This window comes from Sardina pilchardus, chromosome 9, assembly GCF_963854185.1.
Source record: "Sardina pilchardus chromosome 9, fSarPil1.1, whole genome shotgun sequence".
Taxonomy (NCBI): Eukaryota; Metazoa; Chordata; class Actinopteri; order Clupeiformes; family Clupeidae; genus Sardina; species Sardina pilchardus.
In genome coordinates this window covers 34,628,860-34,647,618 of record NC_085002.1, presented here as the reverse complement: position 1 = coordinate 34,647,618, position 18,759 = coordinate 34,628,860, and the positions used below count along the sequence as shown (strand labels likewise).

The window sequence follows — 18,759 nt, the reverse complement described above, 5'->3', positions numbered from 1 at the left end:
CATGGAGAAGATCGCGCATTTTGTAACATTGTAACAATGTATGGTCAGATATGCGATAGGGCAGTGAGGGTGATTCATTGTAACCATCGACTAGTAGGCCTAGCTCCGCAAAAGAAGTTTCTAGCAACTTAGAATATATGGATCTCGTTATGCATGTTCATGTTGATTCAGAGATGGACATAGACTACCGTGGGCTACTGTGCGTCAATATAACAGCATTTTATCATGTGGTGAATTAGCGTAATGACTAACGTCAGTTTAACATGTCAGAACTTTTGATCGGCGTTTCAAGTGCATGCCGCGAATAAATGAACATGACTGACTGAATCCTTTATATTTCTTGGCTAAGTGCGAAGAGATTGACACTTGAACTGTGGCGTAACTGATTGAGGCATCTTAATCATACCTCAGCGACCGGGGTTCAAAACTTACTCTACGCACCTCCGGAACCCATTAAGACAAGGGGCATTATTTTATTAAAAAGTTTTGCGATTTTTTTATGATTGCGATGTCTGCTGAAAAGAAAAGTTAATATGTGAATTCGTGGTTCAGCGCACACACACACACACACACACACACACACACACACACACACACACACACACACACACACACACACACACACACACACACACACACACATTTTTACATTTACATAATATAGGGCTCGGGCACACGCCTTGCATTCTAGGAATATCGCCGCCATTTGGTAGCGCACTGAACGTAATATCCATTCATTCAGATGCACAAGACAAGAAGCAGAAATATAGTAGCGATTTATTCTTTTCCTCTTGCGATCGTGGGTTGCACTGTTACACCCCACTACACAGCAACATACTACCAAGAAGGCAAAAACTAAGTAACAGGAACACACTAAAAGGCGGGAGTAAATCCATAGTAATCCATAGTAGGCTAAACTAAGGAGTGAAGCTGCCAATGTGGCTGTGCCCGCGAAGTTTTGATGTCATGATCCCGAGCCCTGTCGGGTGTCTGTCGAGAGAGAGGGGGGAGGGAGGCAATCGTCCACAATGCCTAGGCTATAATGTCTAGTGAACTGGTTAGACAAGTGTGGGGGAGGGGGAATGATCGCACAAGACAATTGCTCTTCATGAAATGGGTAGTCTCACAGACGTTTGTCGATGTTTAAACGTAGCCTACTACATCACTTGCGAAATCGGACGTGGCACATAGAATTATTAGGCTACTGGATTTAATATAGCATAGACTTTGTTCATCCTATATTAGCCTATATTAAAATGTAATGTGCTGCGGGGAAGCATTGGGGAAGTCAGTTTAAGTTGTCCTGTAACAATTTGCCTCTTATTATAATCAAGAGTAGGCTATGCAGCCACGCACATAATAGTCTAGGTTACGGGCGGATGCGAGCAACCCCATGCTAAAGAAGGCCTTAAGTTAACGGACTGAAGGCCTGTTTACATGTCAAACATGCATTAAATCTAAGAAACGAAAAACACAAATATCATGTATTGTGTCGTAAACAGTTAATGACTTCGTGGCCACTATGCGCAACTGCATCGCGCAGTGAGCTGAAGGATAGGAGGACCGACACTTATTAACACAAAGCTTTGTAAAGCACTAACAACCACCCCTCAAAGTTCATTGTCCATAAGTCCAAACAATAAGTATAAAAATCCGACAATCCAAAACGATAACGAGATCTCCCAGAAACGAAAAACAAGTTTGTTGAGTAGCCTAGTCCTTCCAACAATCTCAGCTTTTGCGTTTGTTAGATAAAAGGCATTCTGCCCTGCTGTATTCCAATGAGAAAAAATCATCCACAAGGTAGGCTAAGAGTCACGGTAATGCAGCATGCAATCTATATACGCACAAAACGAATGAATGGGTTATATCGGCCAAAACGAATGAATGGGTTGGGAGAGTCGTCTGGCTGTGTCAGCAGACTGCAGTCGGTCTCGAGGGGTTAAATAGCGCACGTACTTGAATTTTAATCTGAAGAAGACCACACGAAAATAAAATCAAATAAAAAAAGAAGGATTTCAAGTGTGCGAACCTTTTTCCAGTTTTTTATGATTTAGCCTACTCTTGTTCTGCACCTTGACCGGGGATGTGTACAAACTTTTTTACTACACTTGAATTTTAAACCAACTCTTCTCTAGCCTATATCCTATAGCCATACTTTAATAATCAGATGTTATGCTCATTTTTGTAGGCTACACCTCACCGGCAAGCACGCACGCAAATGCTGCTTTTGCACATCTACAATTTTGGCCAGGCTATATAGAATAGGCTTTTAGGACTGTATTTTGCCTTCGTGCAACTTTAGTTGTGCTCAATCTAAATTATTGTCAGTAAGGATAGGTCATATTACCAAATGGCGAACCTCGAAAATTATTTAGGATATAGAGCCGTGTCCATTACGCATGCAGTTATTTTTTAGGCTATTGTTTTATTTGAGTGTTTTTGTCTACCATGGCAAACATAGTTGAAACGTTCGCTCTAAACTTATGTATTTCCAATCGGCTTTCACAAAACCGATGAGGTCCAGATCTCAGTGGCCTCATAGCTGCCTACAGCCATGCATAGTAAGCCTAATGATAGCCTAATAGTTATGACATTAATAGCCTATTAATGACCTCATGTCGGAATGGCACGTTGTTTGAAAAAAAAAAGTTAAATAGGCCTAGGCCTACCGCCGAGTGGGGTTATGTCGGAATGAACAGCGGATACAGCTGGGTTGTAAAACATTACTGTATTCGTTGATCTTATCGATGCAGTCCTTGCGGCCACTTCTCCCCATCGTAGGAAACTTTCTGTTTAGTGTTGACAACACAAAGGCCTTCACGTTGTGTGGCAGTGCTTGCTTGCCCTTCGATCCATCCCAGTTGGTGGTTTTGCACCTGTCCCTGAGTTATAGTCTATATGAGTAAGCGCTTATGCTCTAACCGCATAATAAAAGAAGCACCTGCAGCAGTGCTTATGGCAAGGCTTTAGTCACTGAGCTATGGACAAGCAGTTATGCTCGAAAATTATCATAATAACAGACACACCTAATTGTATGGCTCTATGTTTAAACACATCAAATTAGCAAGCATTTCCGCAGCAACGTTTGCTTTCTTTTTCTGTCGGTCCGCGGTTGCTTTGTCAATTGCGCAGCAAATTATCAGATCACCGGACCTAATTTCACTCCATGTCTCGCGGACAAGCAGCAGTCTCCACGTTTCGCGGCCCATAGTTTGAGAAACGCTGCATTAAAGTGTCATTAGGTTGTAGGCTATATGTTTAGTGATTTCTTTGTGTGTTTTTCATTGTAGTGTGTGTGCATTGAGTAGTTCCTTAAAATACGGAACAAAGAGCGTCCCGTAGATCTGTTCAATATGGAAGAAGACTAACTATTACTTATATATTTCTTATAACGAAACGCGAAGAAAAAATACGAGGACTGACCATCTCGTTTCTCCGCGTTTTCCCCAATACCACGGCGACAAAGAGAAATAAAATATGATTTGATATTTAAGCTGATAGCTGACAAATTTGCCACACAATTCGGGGGAAGCAGCGGACAGGAGCGCCACAAGCAAGAACTTCTAGCCCAAATTAACATGGCAACGTTGCCTATGACTAAAGTATCTAAGTAGGCTAGTCCTACTAATATTACATTTGATTGGTAGCATGTTTGTAGCGCGCCAGTTTACCCATCCCCTACATCAAAACAGCTTAGAATCAATCAAAGAATCAGCTGTGTCGGCGTTAGGCGATTTTCTATAACCATTTTCATTCATTTCAACAATGGTTCATTGAAACGTCGTTTGAATAATTTCGCCAGTCATCACCTTCATTGTAATGATTAAATGAGATTAAGGAGTCGACTATTGACGGATATGCGGTCTTCATCATTTTGAAATGCGGGATGAAACTTTCTGCCACCTGGTGGTTGTTTGGGTACATTGCCTTAGCCTCGAAAAAAATCGGCTTGACGGCCTGCGGGATCTCTTCGGGAGTCCCGCGGGAGAAGGTGCATTCTCAACCCGTACCCACTGTAGCAACAAATGTTTCAAAATAAAAGTCCTCACTAGCAAGTTAGCTAGTTAGCATGGTTAGCATAGTTAGCATTGTTAGCATAGGTAGCATTTTTAGCATAACTGCAAAAAATCATCAACTAAGTTAGCTAATCAACCTGGTTAGCATTATTAGCAAATTTAGCATTGTTAGCATAGTTAGCATTTTTAGCATTACTGCTAGAAATCATCGGTTAAGTTAGCTAATCAACCTGGTTAGCATTGTTAGTAAAGTTAGCATTGCTAGCATAATTAGCATTTTTAGCGTAACTGCTAGAAATCATTAGCTAAGTTAGCTAATCAACATTTTAACATGAATAGAAATCATTAGTTAAGTTAGAACTGGAATGTTTCATCTTTTAACTGTCTACCTTCACACTATCAACTCTCTGTAAACAATGCAACCACCATGTTTACCCTAGCTACACCTTAGTAACCATATCTACATTATCTATCTATTTTTGCATTTTCATGCACTGGTAATTCCTTGGAATTGCATTTCTAGTTATTATTACAGTGCATGAAAATGCACTGTACTGTTCTTCCTATTCTTCTTATTATTACAGTGCATGAAAATGCACTGTACTGTTCTTCCTAGGCTTCTTCTTCTTATTATTCTTCTTCTAACGCACGCAAATCAGCTAGAACCGTTTAACGTAGAAACTTCATTCAAACTGCGTTACGTAGGTCTTACTTAGGACATGTGTGCTATGACTTTTCAACTTTGTAACTTTTATACTTTTTAAACTATTAGTTAAAAACTATTACAATTTCCCCCATAGACTTAACATTGCTCATTATGACATCACGGCAGCAATTAGAATCTTACTCCAGCTGGTCAGCCACCTGGGCACCAACTGTCAGTTTCTCTCAGGCAATCTCTCTGAAGACTACATATTCTGTTCCCCTGTATCCTCTGCGCACAACAGTATCAAAATAAGTCCTCCTAATTCCATCCAACTTTATATCCATTCATCTTCTTCAAACCATTCACTCATCCACCCATTCTAAACAGTCTGCCTATCAACATCAATTAGACGTTCTACATTCAACTTTTAAACAATCTACTCTGTCTCAGGCTGGCTCTCTTAAGACTAGCCAGTTAAATTGATTACACCTGTGTCTGTATCCACTACTCTCAGTAGAGAGCTGTGTCTCTCCATTCTACAAGAATATAAGGCACATTCCATCCAACATTCTATCCATTCATCTTCTTCAGACCATTCACTCATCCACCCATTAAACTGTCTATCAACATCTATTAAACAATCTGTCTATCAACATCCATTAAACTCTCTGTCTATCAACATTAATTAGACTATCTACATTCAACTTTTTAATTATTTACTCTGTCTCAGGCTTTAAGAGTACACTCTGGTTCTCTTAAGACTAGCCAGTTAAATTGATTACACCTGTGTCAACTACTCTCAGAGAGCTGTATCAGTGTCTCTCTTAACAAGAATATAAGGCACATTCCATCCAACCTTCTATCCATTCATCTTCTTCAGACCATTCACTCATCCACCATTAAACTGTCAATCAATATCTATTAAACAATCTGCCTATCAACATCCATTAAACATTCTGTCTATCAACATTAATTAGACTATCTACATGTACATACAACTTTTAAAGTATTTACTGTGGGTCCCTCTCAAGCAGCGTTATATGTCCTCCCTCGCTCCTCGATCCTCAATGATCTACATAAAGAAAGATAGAAGAAGGGCTAGACTATCCCATTGTTGCCGCTCCATCATTCTTTATGTAGATCAGTGAGGAGCGAGAGAGGACGCGTAAACGCTATATGAGAGGCACCTTCTGTCTCAGGCTTTAAGCATACAATCTCATTAAGACTACAGATCCTGTTAACTGTTTCCTCTGTCCACAACTGTTTCAAAATAAAAGTCCTCACTGCAATAATACACTATTAAATCATTTGACCATTGAAACTACTCAACTATTTAACTGTTCAACCATTCCAACTGTCAGTTATCATCAACTATGCCTCCAGTCAACTACATGAAACCTCCATGTACCTAGCAACCAACATAGCAACCATTAAAATTAAGCGTTTATGACCGTTTCCATAGCAACCAACATGATTATACTGCAGTAACTTCTTGTTTCCTGATAGTGGCCACCATGGATACCCTAGCAACAAATGTTTCAAAATAAAAGTCCTCACTAGCAAGTTATCTAGTTAGCATGGTTAGCTTTGTTAGCATAGCTAGCATTTTTAGCATAACTGCAAAAAATCATCAACTAAGTTAGCTAATCAACCTGGTTAGCATCTAGCATTGTTAGCATAGTTAGCATTTTTAGCATTACTGCTAGAAATCATCGGTTAAGTTAGCTAATCAACCTGGTTAGCATTGTTAGTAAAGTTAGCATTGCTAACATAATTAGCATTTTTAGCACAACTGCTAGAAATCATTAGCTAAGTTAGCTAATCAACATTTTAACATGAATATAAATCATTAGTTAAGTTAGAACAGGAATGTTTCAGCTTTAAACTGTCTACCTTCACACTATCAACTCTCTGTAAACGATGCAACCACCATGTTTACCCTAGCTACACCTTAGTAACCATATCTACATTATCTATCTATTTTTGCATTTTCATGCACTGGTAATTCCTTGGAATTGCATTTCTAGTTATTATTAAACTTCTTCTTCTAACGCTCGCAATTCAGCTTCAACCGTTTAACGTAGAAACTTCATTCAAACTTTGTTGCGTAGGTCTTGCTTATGCCATATGTGCTTTATATTTTTCAACTTTGTAACTTTTATACTTTTTAAACTATTAGTTAAAAACTATCACCATTTCCCCCATAGACTTAACATTGCTCATTATGACATCACGGCAGCAATTAGAATGTTACCCCAGCTGGTCAGCCACCTGGGCACCAACTGTCAGTTTCTCTCAGGCTCCTCTCTGAAGACTACATATTCTGTTCCCCTGTATCCTCTGCGCACAACAGTATCAAAATAAGTCCTCCTAATTCCATCCAACTTTATATCCATTCATCTTCTTCAAACCATTCACTCATCCACCCATTCTAAACAGTCTGCCTATCAACAACATCAATTAGACGCTCTACATTGAACTTTTAAACAATCTACTCTGTCTCAGGCTGGCTCTCTTAAGACTAGCCAGTTAAATTGATTACACCTGTATCTGTATCCACTACTCTCAGTAGAGAGCTGTGTCTCTCCATTCTACAAGAATATAAGGCACATTCCATCCAACATTCTATCCATTCATCTTCTTCAGACCATTCACTCATCCACCCATTAAACTGTCTATCAACATCTATTAAACAATCTGTCTATCAACATCCATTAAACTCTCTGTCTATCAACATTAATTAGACTATCTACATTCAACTTTTTAATTATTTACTCTGTCTCAGGCTTTAAGAGTACACTCTGGCTCTCTTAAGACTAGCCAGTTAAATTGATTACACCTGTGTCAACTACTCTCAGAGAGCTGTATCAGTGTCTCTCTTAACAAGAATATAAGGCACATTCCATCCAACCTTCTATCCATTCATCTTCTTCAGACCATTCACTCATCCACCATTAAACTGTCAATCAATTTCTATTAAACAATCTGCCTATCAACATCCATTAAACATTCTGTCTATCAACATTAATTAGACTATCTACATACAACTTTTAAAGTATTTACTGTGGGTCCCTCTCAAGCAGCGTTTATATGTCCTCCCTCGCTCCTCGATCCTCAATGATCTACATAAAGAAAGATAGAAGAAGGGCTAGACTATCCCATTGTTGCCGCTCCATCATTCTTTATGTAGATCAGTGAGGAGCGAGAGAGGACGCGTAAACGCTATATCAGAGGCACCTTCTGTCTCAGGCTTTAAGCATACAATCTCATTAAGACTACAGATCCTGTTAACTGTTTCCTCTGTCCACAACTGTTTCAAAATAAAAGTCCTCACTGCAATAATACACTATTAAATCATTTGACCATTGAAACTACTCAACTATTTAACTGTTCAACCATTCCAACTGTCAGTTATCATCAACTATGCCTCCAGTCAACTACATGAAACCTCCATGTACCTAGCAACCAACATAGCAACCATTAAAATTAAGCGTTTATGACCGTTTCTATAGCAACCAACATGATTATACTGCAGTAACTTCTTGTTTCCTGATAGTGGCCACCATGGATACCCTAGCAACAAATGTTTCAAAATAAAAGTCCTCACTAGCAAGTTATCTAGTTAGCATAGTTAGCTTTGTTAGCATAGCTAGCATTTTTAGCATAACTGCAAAAAATCATCAACTAGGTTAGCTAATCAAGTGGCCACCATGGATACCCTAGAAACAAATGTTTCAAAATAAAAGTCCTCACTAGCAAGTTAGCATGGTTAGCATAGTTAGCATAGTTAGCATTTTTAGCATAACTGCAAAAAATCATCAACTAAGTTAGCTAATCAACCTGGTTAGCATTGTTAGCAAATTTAGCATTGTTAGCATAGTTAGCATTTTTAGCATTACTGTTAGAAATCATCGGTTAAGTTAGCTAATCAACCTGGTTAGCATTGTTAGTAAAGTTAGCATTGCTAGCATAATTAGCATTTTTAGCGTAACTGCTAGAAATCATTAGCTAAGTTAGCTAATCAACATTTTAATATGAATAGAAATCATTAGTTAAGTTAGAACTGGAATGTTTCAGCTTTAAACTGTCTACCTTCACACTATCAACTCTCTGTAAACTACGCAACCACCATGTTTACCCTAGCTACACCTTAGTAACCATATCTACATTATCTATCTTTTTTTGCATTTTCATGCACTGGTAATTCCTTGGAATTGCATTTCTAGTTCTTCTTCTAACGCACGCAAATCAGCTAGAACCGTTTAACGTAGAAACTTCATTCAAACTGCGTTACGTAGGTCTTACTTAGGACATGTGTGCTATGACTTTTCAACTTTGTAACTTTTATACTTTTTAAACTAATAGTTAAAAACTATTACAATTTCCCCCATAGACTTAACATTGCTCTTTATGACATCACGGCAGCAATTAGAATCTTACGCCAGGTGGCCGGCCACCTGGGCACCAACTGTCAGTTTCTCTCAGGCTTTAAGCATACAATCTCTCTGAAGACTACACATATCCTGTTAAACTGTTTCCTCTGTCCACAACTGTTTCAAAATAAAAGTCCTCACTTCAATAATACACTATTAAATCATTTAACCATTGGCCCCGGCAGTGGCGCAACTGGCTGGGGCACCTGCACCGTACGCCGGCGACCCGGGTTCGATTCCCGCCCCGTGGTCCTTTCTGGATCCCACCCCGACTCTCTCTCCCGCTCACTTCCTGTCATTCTCTCTACTGTCCTGTCCATTAAAGGCATAAAAAAAGCCCAAAAAATAATCTTTAAAAAAAAAAAAATCATTTAACCATTGAAACTACTCAACTATTTAACTGTTCAACCATTCCAACTGTCAGTTATCATCAACTATGCCTCCAGTCAACTACATGAAACCTCCATGTACCTAGCAACCAACATAGCAACCATTAAAATTAAGCGTTTATGACCGTTTCCATAGCAACCAACATGATTTTACTACAGTAACTTCTTTATTCCTGAGAGTGGCCACCATGGATACCCTATCAACAAATGTTTCAAAATAAAAGTCCTCACTAGCAAGTTAGCTAAGTAGCATGGTTAGCATTGTTAGCATAGTTAGCATTTTTAGCATAACTGCTAGAAATGATTAGCTAAGTTAACTAATCAACCTGGTTAGCATTGTTAGCATAGTTAGCATTTTTAACATAACTGTTAGAAATGATTAGCTAAGTTAGCTAATCAACCTGGTTAGCATTGTTAGCATAGTTAGCATTTTTAGCATAATTGTTAGAAATCATTAGCTAAGTTAGCTAATCAACATTTTAACATGAATAGAAATCATTAGTTAATTTAGAACTGGAATGTTTCAGCTTTAAACTGTCTACCTTCACACTATCAACTCTCTGTAAACTATGCAACCACCATGTTTACCCTAGCTACACCTTAGTAACCATATCTACATTATCTATCTATTTTTGCATTTTCATGCACTGGTAATTCCTTGGAATTGCATTTCTAGTTATTATTATTCTCCTAACCAGGTCCAAATTAGCTTCAACCGTTTAACGTAGAAACTTGGTTCAAACTTTGTTACGTAGGTCTTGAAAATAAGACTAAGTCTATATATATTTCAGTTCTGTAAACTTGATACTTTTTGAGATATTAGCAAAATATGTTTCCCCATTGACTTTTCATAGACCTCTGAAGCAGCTATCCTTGCCCATATAAGGAGATCCGGGAGTTAATTGAAGCCAACTGCCCATATATGGCAAGCTTTTTTGTAGGCGAACTTCAGAGGTCTATCGCACTGCACTGCTGATTAAGCCGATTTGCACCTGTGTCAAGAGCCAGCTGCTCAAGGGCCTATCAAGTTTAATTGACAGCCAGTTAAATTGAACCTGCATTATCAGCTCTCTCTGTCTACCCATTCACTCATACACACACACACACACACACCTGACTGCAGCACTTCATATACCACACTTCTCCATGCGCTCCACAACATTCTAACCTAACTCCCCCATTTCACTGCATCATAGAAAGCCATGCTCCTTACATCCACTTACATCCACTCACACACACACACACACACACACACACACACACGCACACTCACACGCACTCACACTCAGAGGTGGAAAAGTCAAGCTTCAGAGAGTAAAAGTTCAATCACGTATTGGTTCGGTTTGTAAATTTAAGTTTGTTTCACATTTTATCTTATGTCTTGCTTTTGCATGCACTGGTAATTTCTTCGAAATTACGTTTTCTAGTTGAAAACAGTAATCAATTACATTTCCAAAGTAACCTTCCAAAACTGAATGTATGTGAGTTTCAACACATTCTTCCTATTATGTGGCTGTGGAATTGTTTTGAATTGCCATGAATTGAATTCCACTTCCTGTCATTCCAATTCCAATTCAAATTCAACTTCCTGTGGGGCGGAGCCAATTCAATTCAAATTCCAATTCATGAATTGAACAGAGGCCAATTCTAAAATTTGGAATTGTGCACAAGCCTGCCTTGCATGTCAAGAAAGGTGCCCATAAATAAAATACTTAATTATTTATTATTATTATTATCAACATTAATTAAACTGTGTCTATAAACATTCGTTAAATTGTCTTCCTATCAACAACTTTTAAGCTATCCATATTCAACTTTTAAACTGTCTACCTTCACACTATCAACTTTCATTACTATGGAACCACCATGTCTACCCTAGCAACACCTTAGTAACCAGATCTACATCATCTTTCTATACATTTTTGCATTTTCATGCATTGTTAATTCCTTGCATTTCTAGTTCCTTGCATTGCTGCTCACTTTTGATAGATGAATCTACAGACTCTAACCTAAATTGTGCCACATTGATTGCATAATACTGACAATAAGAACACACTAAGTTACAATGAAAGGATGTAATGACCTAGTGCTACCTTTACATTTCTGTTTGCTTAGCTTAAAGAGTGAATCATTTGAAGACTCACCGATTCAATTGTACAGTACAAACACAAAGTAAGTGTAGGCCAGCACTGTTTGGCCATGCTCCATACTAGTGAATGTAAATGACGGTAGCAACTTGTAAATGACGGTAGCAGCATAACTCTGCCACCTCCTTGTCCTCTATGATTTCCTTAAAACTTTCTTACACCAAATAGGAAAATGCAAACAATGGCATGCCCTGCAACTGGATCTATTTCGACCCCTCTCTGACGTTCACTATGGTCTTACTGCAAATTATGCCATCCTAGCTCCTGTCTTGAGACAAGAATATCAACACATGATTGATGGCAGGCTGGTCCCGCAACATATAGCTCTGAAAAACGTGGTTTTCTATGAGCCCTGATCTGAATCCTATTGAACATCTATAGAAAAAGCTGAAACAAGCAGTGTGTAGAAGTCTCCCTGTAAGCCTCATGAGAGCAGTTTGTTCAGGAAAAGTGAGCCAAGCTACCTGTTGATCGATGCAATACTCTCAAGAAACTGCTACAGAAACTGCTTGTTGCCAGTGATTGCCTTCAGAGGCAGTGTAACACACTACTAGGTAAAGGGTACCATCACTTTTGTCCATTCCATTTTCATTTGAATTATTATGTGATAGACTTTGCTTTTGACTCTTTCTTTAAGTATAATTTGGAATAAACAAAGATGAATGGCACTTTTTCTTATGTTTTAATTCATCTTAGAGAAACATAGAGGAATTTTCTCTTTTTTGGGAAAGGGTACCAACAAATTTGGCCACGACTGTAGACATACAGTGGGCCCAAACATTACACACACAATGGAAACTAGTGAGACAATCAAGCCATGGCAGGAAGAGAGGCCTCACTGGAGCAATGTCTGAACTCGAAGCGCAAATGCGAGCCCCTGAAGCGGTCAATAGGGATGGGAAGCTTGAGGATCTCACTCCAACGGGGACTGTTGTTGTGGTACAGCACAAAGGAATGGTATTCAGTGATACAAGCTTCACCTGTGCCCAAGCTGATGCAGTCCTGAGACAAAATACACAGCAAAAAGAACAAGTCCACAAAAAAAACAGAAAGACACACCATATTATTACTGCTGATTACATATTGGGTTATCTTCAGAACTGCAAAAACAAACTATTCCATTATTTTGAATTAAATGACAAATAAAAGTAAACTATACTATTATTTGTTGTGTAATATTATTTGTATGACAAGGTAAAATGGTTTCTATGGTAAAACAACAAAAAGGCTGACATACTTTCAGGACCTCCCCATCAGCATACAGCACATACATCGTCACCTCAATGTTTTTCTGAACGCTTTTGCCGCCCCTCTCAAAGTCTCCTCTGTCTAATGTCAAGTACAGGTCATTCCGGACGTCACCTAGGTCACAGATATGCAGATACCCAAAGGTTCTTCAGGATCAGTTTCAAATGGCATGGGTGAAACATACAGTGTTTCCTCACCTAGAATAAATACGGTGCTGATATAAAGGCTGTTACAAATATATTCAGAGCTCCAGGCTGATGAGTGATCAGTAGCATTTTGCAAACAACATAAGGCATGAATAATTCTTTTTGCAGTTGCAATGAGTGTGGTTATGTGGCATCTTGCAAACATTAGAACCTTTTGCAGGTAATTCAGTGTGCTTTACATCATCAGAGCAGAGAATAACAAGCGGTGGTACAGTAAGTGAAAGCATGGAGGACAACTAAAACTAGAAAATGTAATTCCATGGAAGGAATTACCATTGCATGTAAATGTAAAAAGATTGCTGTGTAAAACATTGTATTAGTTAAAAAGACAACATAGGCCTACTGTATGACACAATAAGAATAGATGAATAACAACAATAACCCAATTACAGTTCCATTGAAATTACTTGGAAACCCACATTTAAAAAGTGATTCATGAAAATGCATTAAAATTGTGGATAGACTAGTATTTTGGAAAATAACTCTTAATTTATTAAAATAATAGACAAATAAAGTTGCCAACTTCAAACGAGTTGCAAGCGCTGACACTTTGTTTAGTAGGCCTACTGAAGTTCACCTACAGTGAAACGAATTATGCTATGCAGCAACAGGTAGGCTGAGGAAATGATATAGCAAATATAACGTTAGCAAGCTTGCTAACAACAAACATGATGGCAATGATGAGAATGATAACAATTTAGCTTGTTGTGTACAAACGACTGTGAGAAGAAGGGTTAAACCTAAATGGTACAACTGGCATGTCTATCAGGTTGGACGCTGAGTTAAGACTGGCGTGGCTAGAAGCTAACGTTAAATTTGATTGTCGTTAGCTATTATAGTGCTTACGTTAGGGTTTGATTGTCTAACTATTGGGTGTTCCCAACGTCACCTAGAGCTAACCGGTTACTGTAACGAAGCAAGATAGGACTGGGCTACTGCAGGAGACGATAACGTTCCGTGGCATGGTATCAACGTTAGATTGCTTACAGTGTTTACAGCCAGAGAGGGTTAAAGCGGAGCAGATGGATAATGAAGAATTCTTTGCTACAGCTGTAGCTTAATGAGCACTACGTAACAATACATTTCTGCCGCCAAAGCGTCTCGTCTATGGGATTTTTTAACTCTTTTATCGTAAATATCTCAAAAAGTATAAAGTTCACAAATGTGAAAAATAATAGAACAAATCTCTGTTTCAAGACCTTGGTATGAGTGCTTGAATGACGTCAAACTGTTCAGTGGTTCTAGAGCCTTTGATCGTTGATTTTGATTCTTTTGACCAAGTTTCATGTCGGCAGCTCAAGCGCTCTAGCGCCACCAACAGGTCAAAGTTGGACGTGCGTTTACACATGTACTTTTGACCCCTTGGGCCAATTTTCAAAAATCAGGTATCGTTGGAATCCTTGGACCTGCCCGAGTTCAACGCAATTTCCGCCATGATAGATTTCCCGCCATTTTGGATTTTAATCAAAGTGAAACTAAAGCTTCATAGGTCACAAATTTTGTCCGATCGACACCAAATTTAACACGCATCATCTTCAGACAATGCCTTATACACGCATTGCTTTTTGTTTTCGGAACTATTACCGTTCGCCCATAACTGCCAATCAAATTCTGCGACGAAGCCGCCAAACAGGAAGTGAGCTCATATCTCAGCAACCCTTGCATGTATCAAAACCAAACTTGGTACATGGACTTGTGACCCTATCAGGAGGACGCCTTAAGAAAGTTGGTGACCTTTGACCTCTTAGGTGCGCTGTAAATCAGAAACATGCCTTTTGGCCTGTAGCTGCTGTTGTGCTTAGAATTACAATGTACTAGTGGTGTCTAGTAATACTGTGGAAGATCCTTACGTCGACAGATGGCATCTTATGACATCAACGTAATTGGTTCGGCCGCCATATTGCATTTAATCAAAAATTCACACAAGATTACGCAGCTCATGAATTTGATCTGATCCTCACCAAAATTGGTACAGACCATCATCAGACCATGCTTTGTCATTGCATTGATTTTTGTAACAATTGACGGAAGCATTCGCCTGTCAAAATTCGAAATTGGTGGCGAAGCCGCCAAACAGGAAGTGAACTCATAGCTCAGCAACCTTTGCATCTATCAAAACCAAACTTGGTATATGGACTCAAGACTCCATCGGGAGGATGGCCAAGAAATTTGGTGACCTTTGACCTCTGGAGTGCGAAGCCGCCAAACAGGAAGTGAGCTCATATCTCAGCAACCATTGCATCTATCAAAATCAAACTTAGTACATAGAATCATGACCCCATCGGGAGAACACCCAAGATATTTAGTGACCTTTGACCTCCAAGACAGCTGCAGCTAGCAAAAATGCAAGTTGGCTTGTAACTTTTCACGTGCTCACAATCAATATTTACCTTGTTCCCGTTCATCCAGCCATTCTGTGAGTCTGGCGATACAACTTTTAGCTTCAGCCTAGCATAGATCATTGAATCGGATTAGACCATTAGCTTCTCGCCTGCTAGCTTCATGTTTAACACTAGAAGCGCCAAGCGCCGGTCATTTGACCGCTGACGCGTATTACTAGAAGCGCCGTGTAGGTTTGACCCAGGGATGGAAATTAACTTTTTTGTCCACCTGCCACTGTGGCAGGTAGATTTTAAAATCTACCAGCCACTTAACATTTTTACCAGCCAATATATATATTCAACCGTTCCATACATTATACTGCCAAGTAGAGATGTAACGGTATGAAAATTTAACCCCACAGTTATAGTGACCAAAATTAGCACGGTTTTCGGTATTATCGCGGTATTGTCTTCAATAAGAAAGCACTGATAGGCCTACACAAGCTGAAATAGTTTTTAAAACGTGTGACTGTGTCTATTACATTACAAAAATATAGGCAAAACCTTATTGCCTTAAGCTGAATACAGATCATTCAGAGCAGTGGCAATCCTAGTCTCTGCTCAACCCTGCTCATAAAATGGCTTGTCTTGTTTCTATTTCATATTTGAATTCATACACTTTATATATTTTGTTAGCAATTTATAGCATATGCATAATTACTCAAAATATTCAGTAATTTGAATACTTCATATTGATTACACTGCTATTACAGGGGTGGTGTGTAGGTCTAATTGAGTGCCTGTCACTTTAAGAAGTACGTGAACATAATTAGGTTTCATTCTGTTTAGGAAAATCAGCATAGTTCAAGGATACATGTTTTCATTAAATAACGTGAATGTTCAAAGAAACTAAGAAGGTAAGGAAAATATTTCTGGCGTCATAGAAAAGATAAGTGTCTTGCAATGTTAACTTCTATGATTTAGGTAGGTTATCGTGGTAGCCTATGGCATTGTGAGTTGTCCCATTCACTTTTTCCTTGGTCATGTTTAATTGGCTGGGTGCTTAACTTAGGTACCATGACTCGGAGTTTGGTATATCTGTTATATATATCCAATGTATTTCCTACCTAAACGTATTAACTGGTAGCCTTGTTGTAAATGTATACAGTCAATGGTTGTAGGTAGGCTATCTAGCTGCCACGTTAACTGGAAGAGTAGGCTAGGCTCTGACGCAATGACGAGAGCCAACAATGCGCTCCGTTCCAGAATGTTTGTTGTGATCGTCATGTCCATCGATGTTGAGGATTATTGATACAAGGCGTGTGTTCTTATCTCTGCGGCGACTGCTAATATTCTGATGATATAAACAACTTGAAGTAGAAGTAGTTGCTTACCCGCCACAGTGGAAGGTATGTTGACATATTTTACCCGCCAGCACGCAAAACTATACGCATTTGGCGGGTGGCTAATTTCCATCCCTGGTTTGACCTAGATATACCTAGAACTGCCGGGTTGCGGTCTTTTGACCGCAGTGATTACAAAATTTTTTTTTAATCTTTTCACTCGATTAAATTCCAGGACCCTACGTTCATGACTTTTCCTAAATACGCATGTTTTGTCACCCAGAATTTTTACAAGATCAAAAGCACACATGTACAAGCTAGTTTAGAGCTATTTTGCGCTCACTTATGTGACAACACTATGTTGTCTCGCGTTCAGCCATGTTTGTCCAGGCTGCTATTCTCTTTTCTCACAGCAGATGTCGCAAGGCTTTCCTGTCAGTCGGGCATGAGAATAATATTTGACCATAAAACATATATGTGCAATATGTATTATAAATGTGATTTATTTTAATAACTATTTTTCATTTACATGGCATAGTCTATTGAGGCGATTTACAGTGGTAAAATGCGAGTTTGTTTTGAAAACGTTGCAACGTTGTTCTATTAGGCAGGCCTTGTAGCACCGCATTATGTAATAACACCGCATTATGTAATAATGTAATAAATGTGCACGCCATTATGTAATAATTGCCGCATTCTGTAATATCCTGCAGTCTGATTGGCTCCTAGAATCCTGCAATCTGATTGGCCCCCAGAATCCAGCGATCTGATTGGCTCCCATAATCCTGCAATCTGATTGGTTCCCAGAACCCTGCAATCTGATTGGCTCCCAGAATCCTGCAATCTGATTGGCCCCTAGAATCCAGCGATCTGATTGGCTCCCAGAATCCTGCGATTTGATTGGCTCCCAGAATCCTGCAATCTGATTGGCTGTTGGAATCCTGCAATCTGATTGGCTCCCGGAATCCTGCAATCTGATTGGCCCCCAGAATCCTGCAATTTGATTGGCTGTTGGAATCCCGCAATCTGATTGGCTGTTGGAATCCTGCAATCTGATTGGCCCCCAGAATCCTACAATCTGATTGGCTCCTAGAATCCTGCAATCTGATAGGCTGTTGGAATCTTGCAATCTGATTGGCTCCCAGAATCCTGCAATCTGATTGGCCCCCAGAATCCAGCAATCTGATTGGCTCCCAGAATCCTGCAATCTGATTGGCTGTTGGAATCCTGCAATCTGATTGGCTGTTGGAATCCTGCAATCTGATTGGCTCTCAGAATCCTGCGATTTGATTGGCTGTTGGAATCCTGCAATCTGATTGGCTGTTGAAATCCTGCAATTTGATTGGCTGTTGGAATTCCGCAATCTGATTGGCTGTTGGAATCCTGCAATCTGATTGGCCCCCAGAATCCTACAATCTGATTGGCTCCTAGAATCCTGCAATCTGATAGGCTGTTGGAATCTTGCAATCTGATTGGCTCCCAGAATCCTGCAATCTGATTGGCCCCCAGAATCCAGCAATCTGATTGGCTCCCAGAATCCTGCAATCTGATTGGCTGTTGGAATCCTGCAATCTGATTGGCTCCCAGAATCCTGCGATTTGATTGGCTGTTGGAATCCTGCAATCTGATTGGCTGTTGAAATCCTGCAATCTGATTGGCCCCCAGAATCCTGCAATTTGATTGGATGTTGGAATCCTGCAATCTGATTGGCCCCAGAATCCTACAATCTGATTGGCTCCTAGAATCCTGCAATCTGATTGGCTCCCATAATCCTGCGATTTGATTGGCTCCCAGAATCCTGCAATCTGATTGGCTGTTGGAATCCTGCAATCTGATTGGCTGTTGGAATCCTGCAATCTGATTGGCTCCCAGAATCCTGCAATTTGATTGGCTGTTGGAATCCTGCAATCTGATTGGCTGTTGGAATCCTGCAATCTGATTGGCTCCCAGAATCCTGCAATTTGATTGGCTGTTGGAATCCTGCAATCTGATTGGCTCCCAGAATCC

General features: G+C 39.5%; 1 protein-coding gene across 1 annotated transcript in view; it reads right to left on the bottom strand.

The window, feature by feature from the left end:
* The window catches only part of dock3 (dedicator of cytokinesis 3), a 597,933-nt gene that overhangs the window by 440,822 nt on the left and 138,352 nt on the right, over positions 1-18,759 (bottom strand). The window contains exons 15-16 of the mRNA XM_062544851.1: positions 12,872-12,996; positions 12,474-12,636 (exon numbers count right to left, since the gene is read on the bottom strand). Of these exons, the coding sequence (XP_062400835.1) occupies positions 12,474-12,636; positions 12,872-12,996 (288 nt within the window). The remainder of the gene's footprint in view (positions 1-12,473; positions 12,637-12,871; positions 12,997-18,759) is intronic.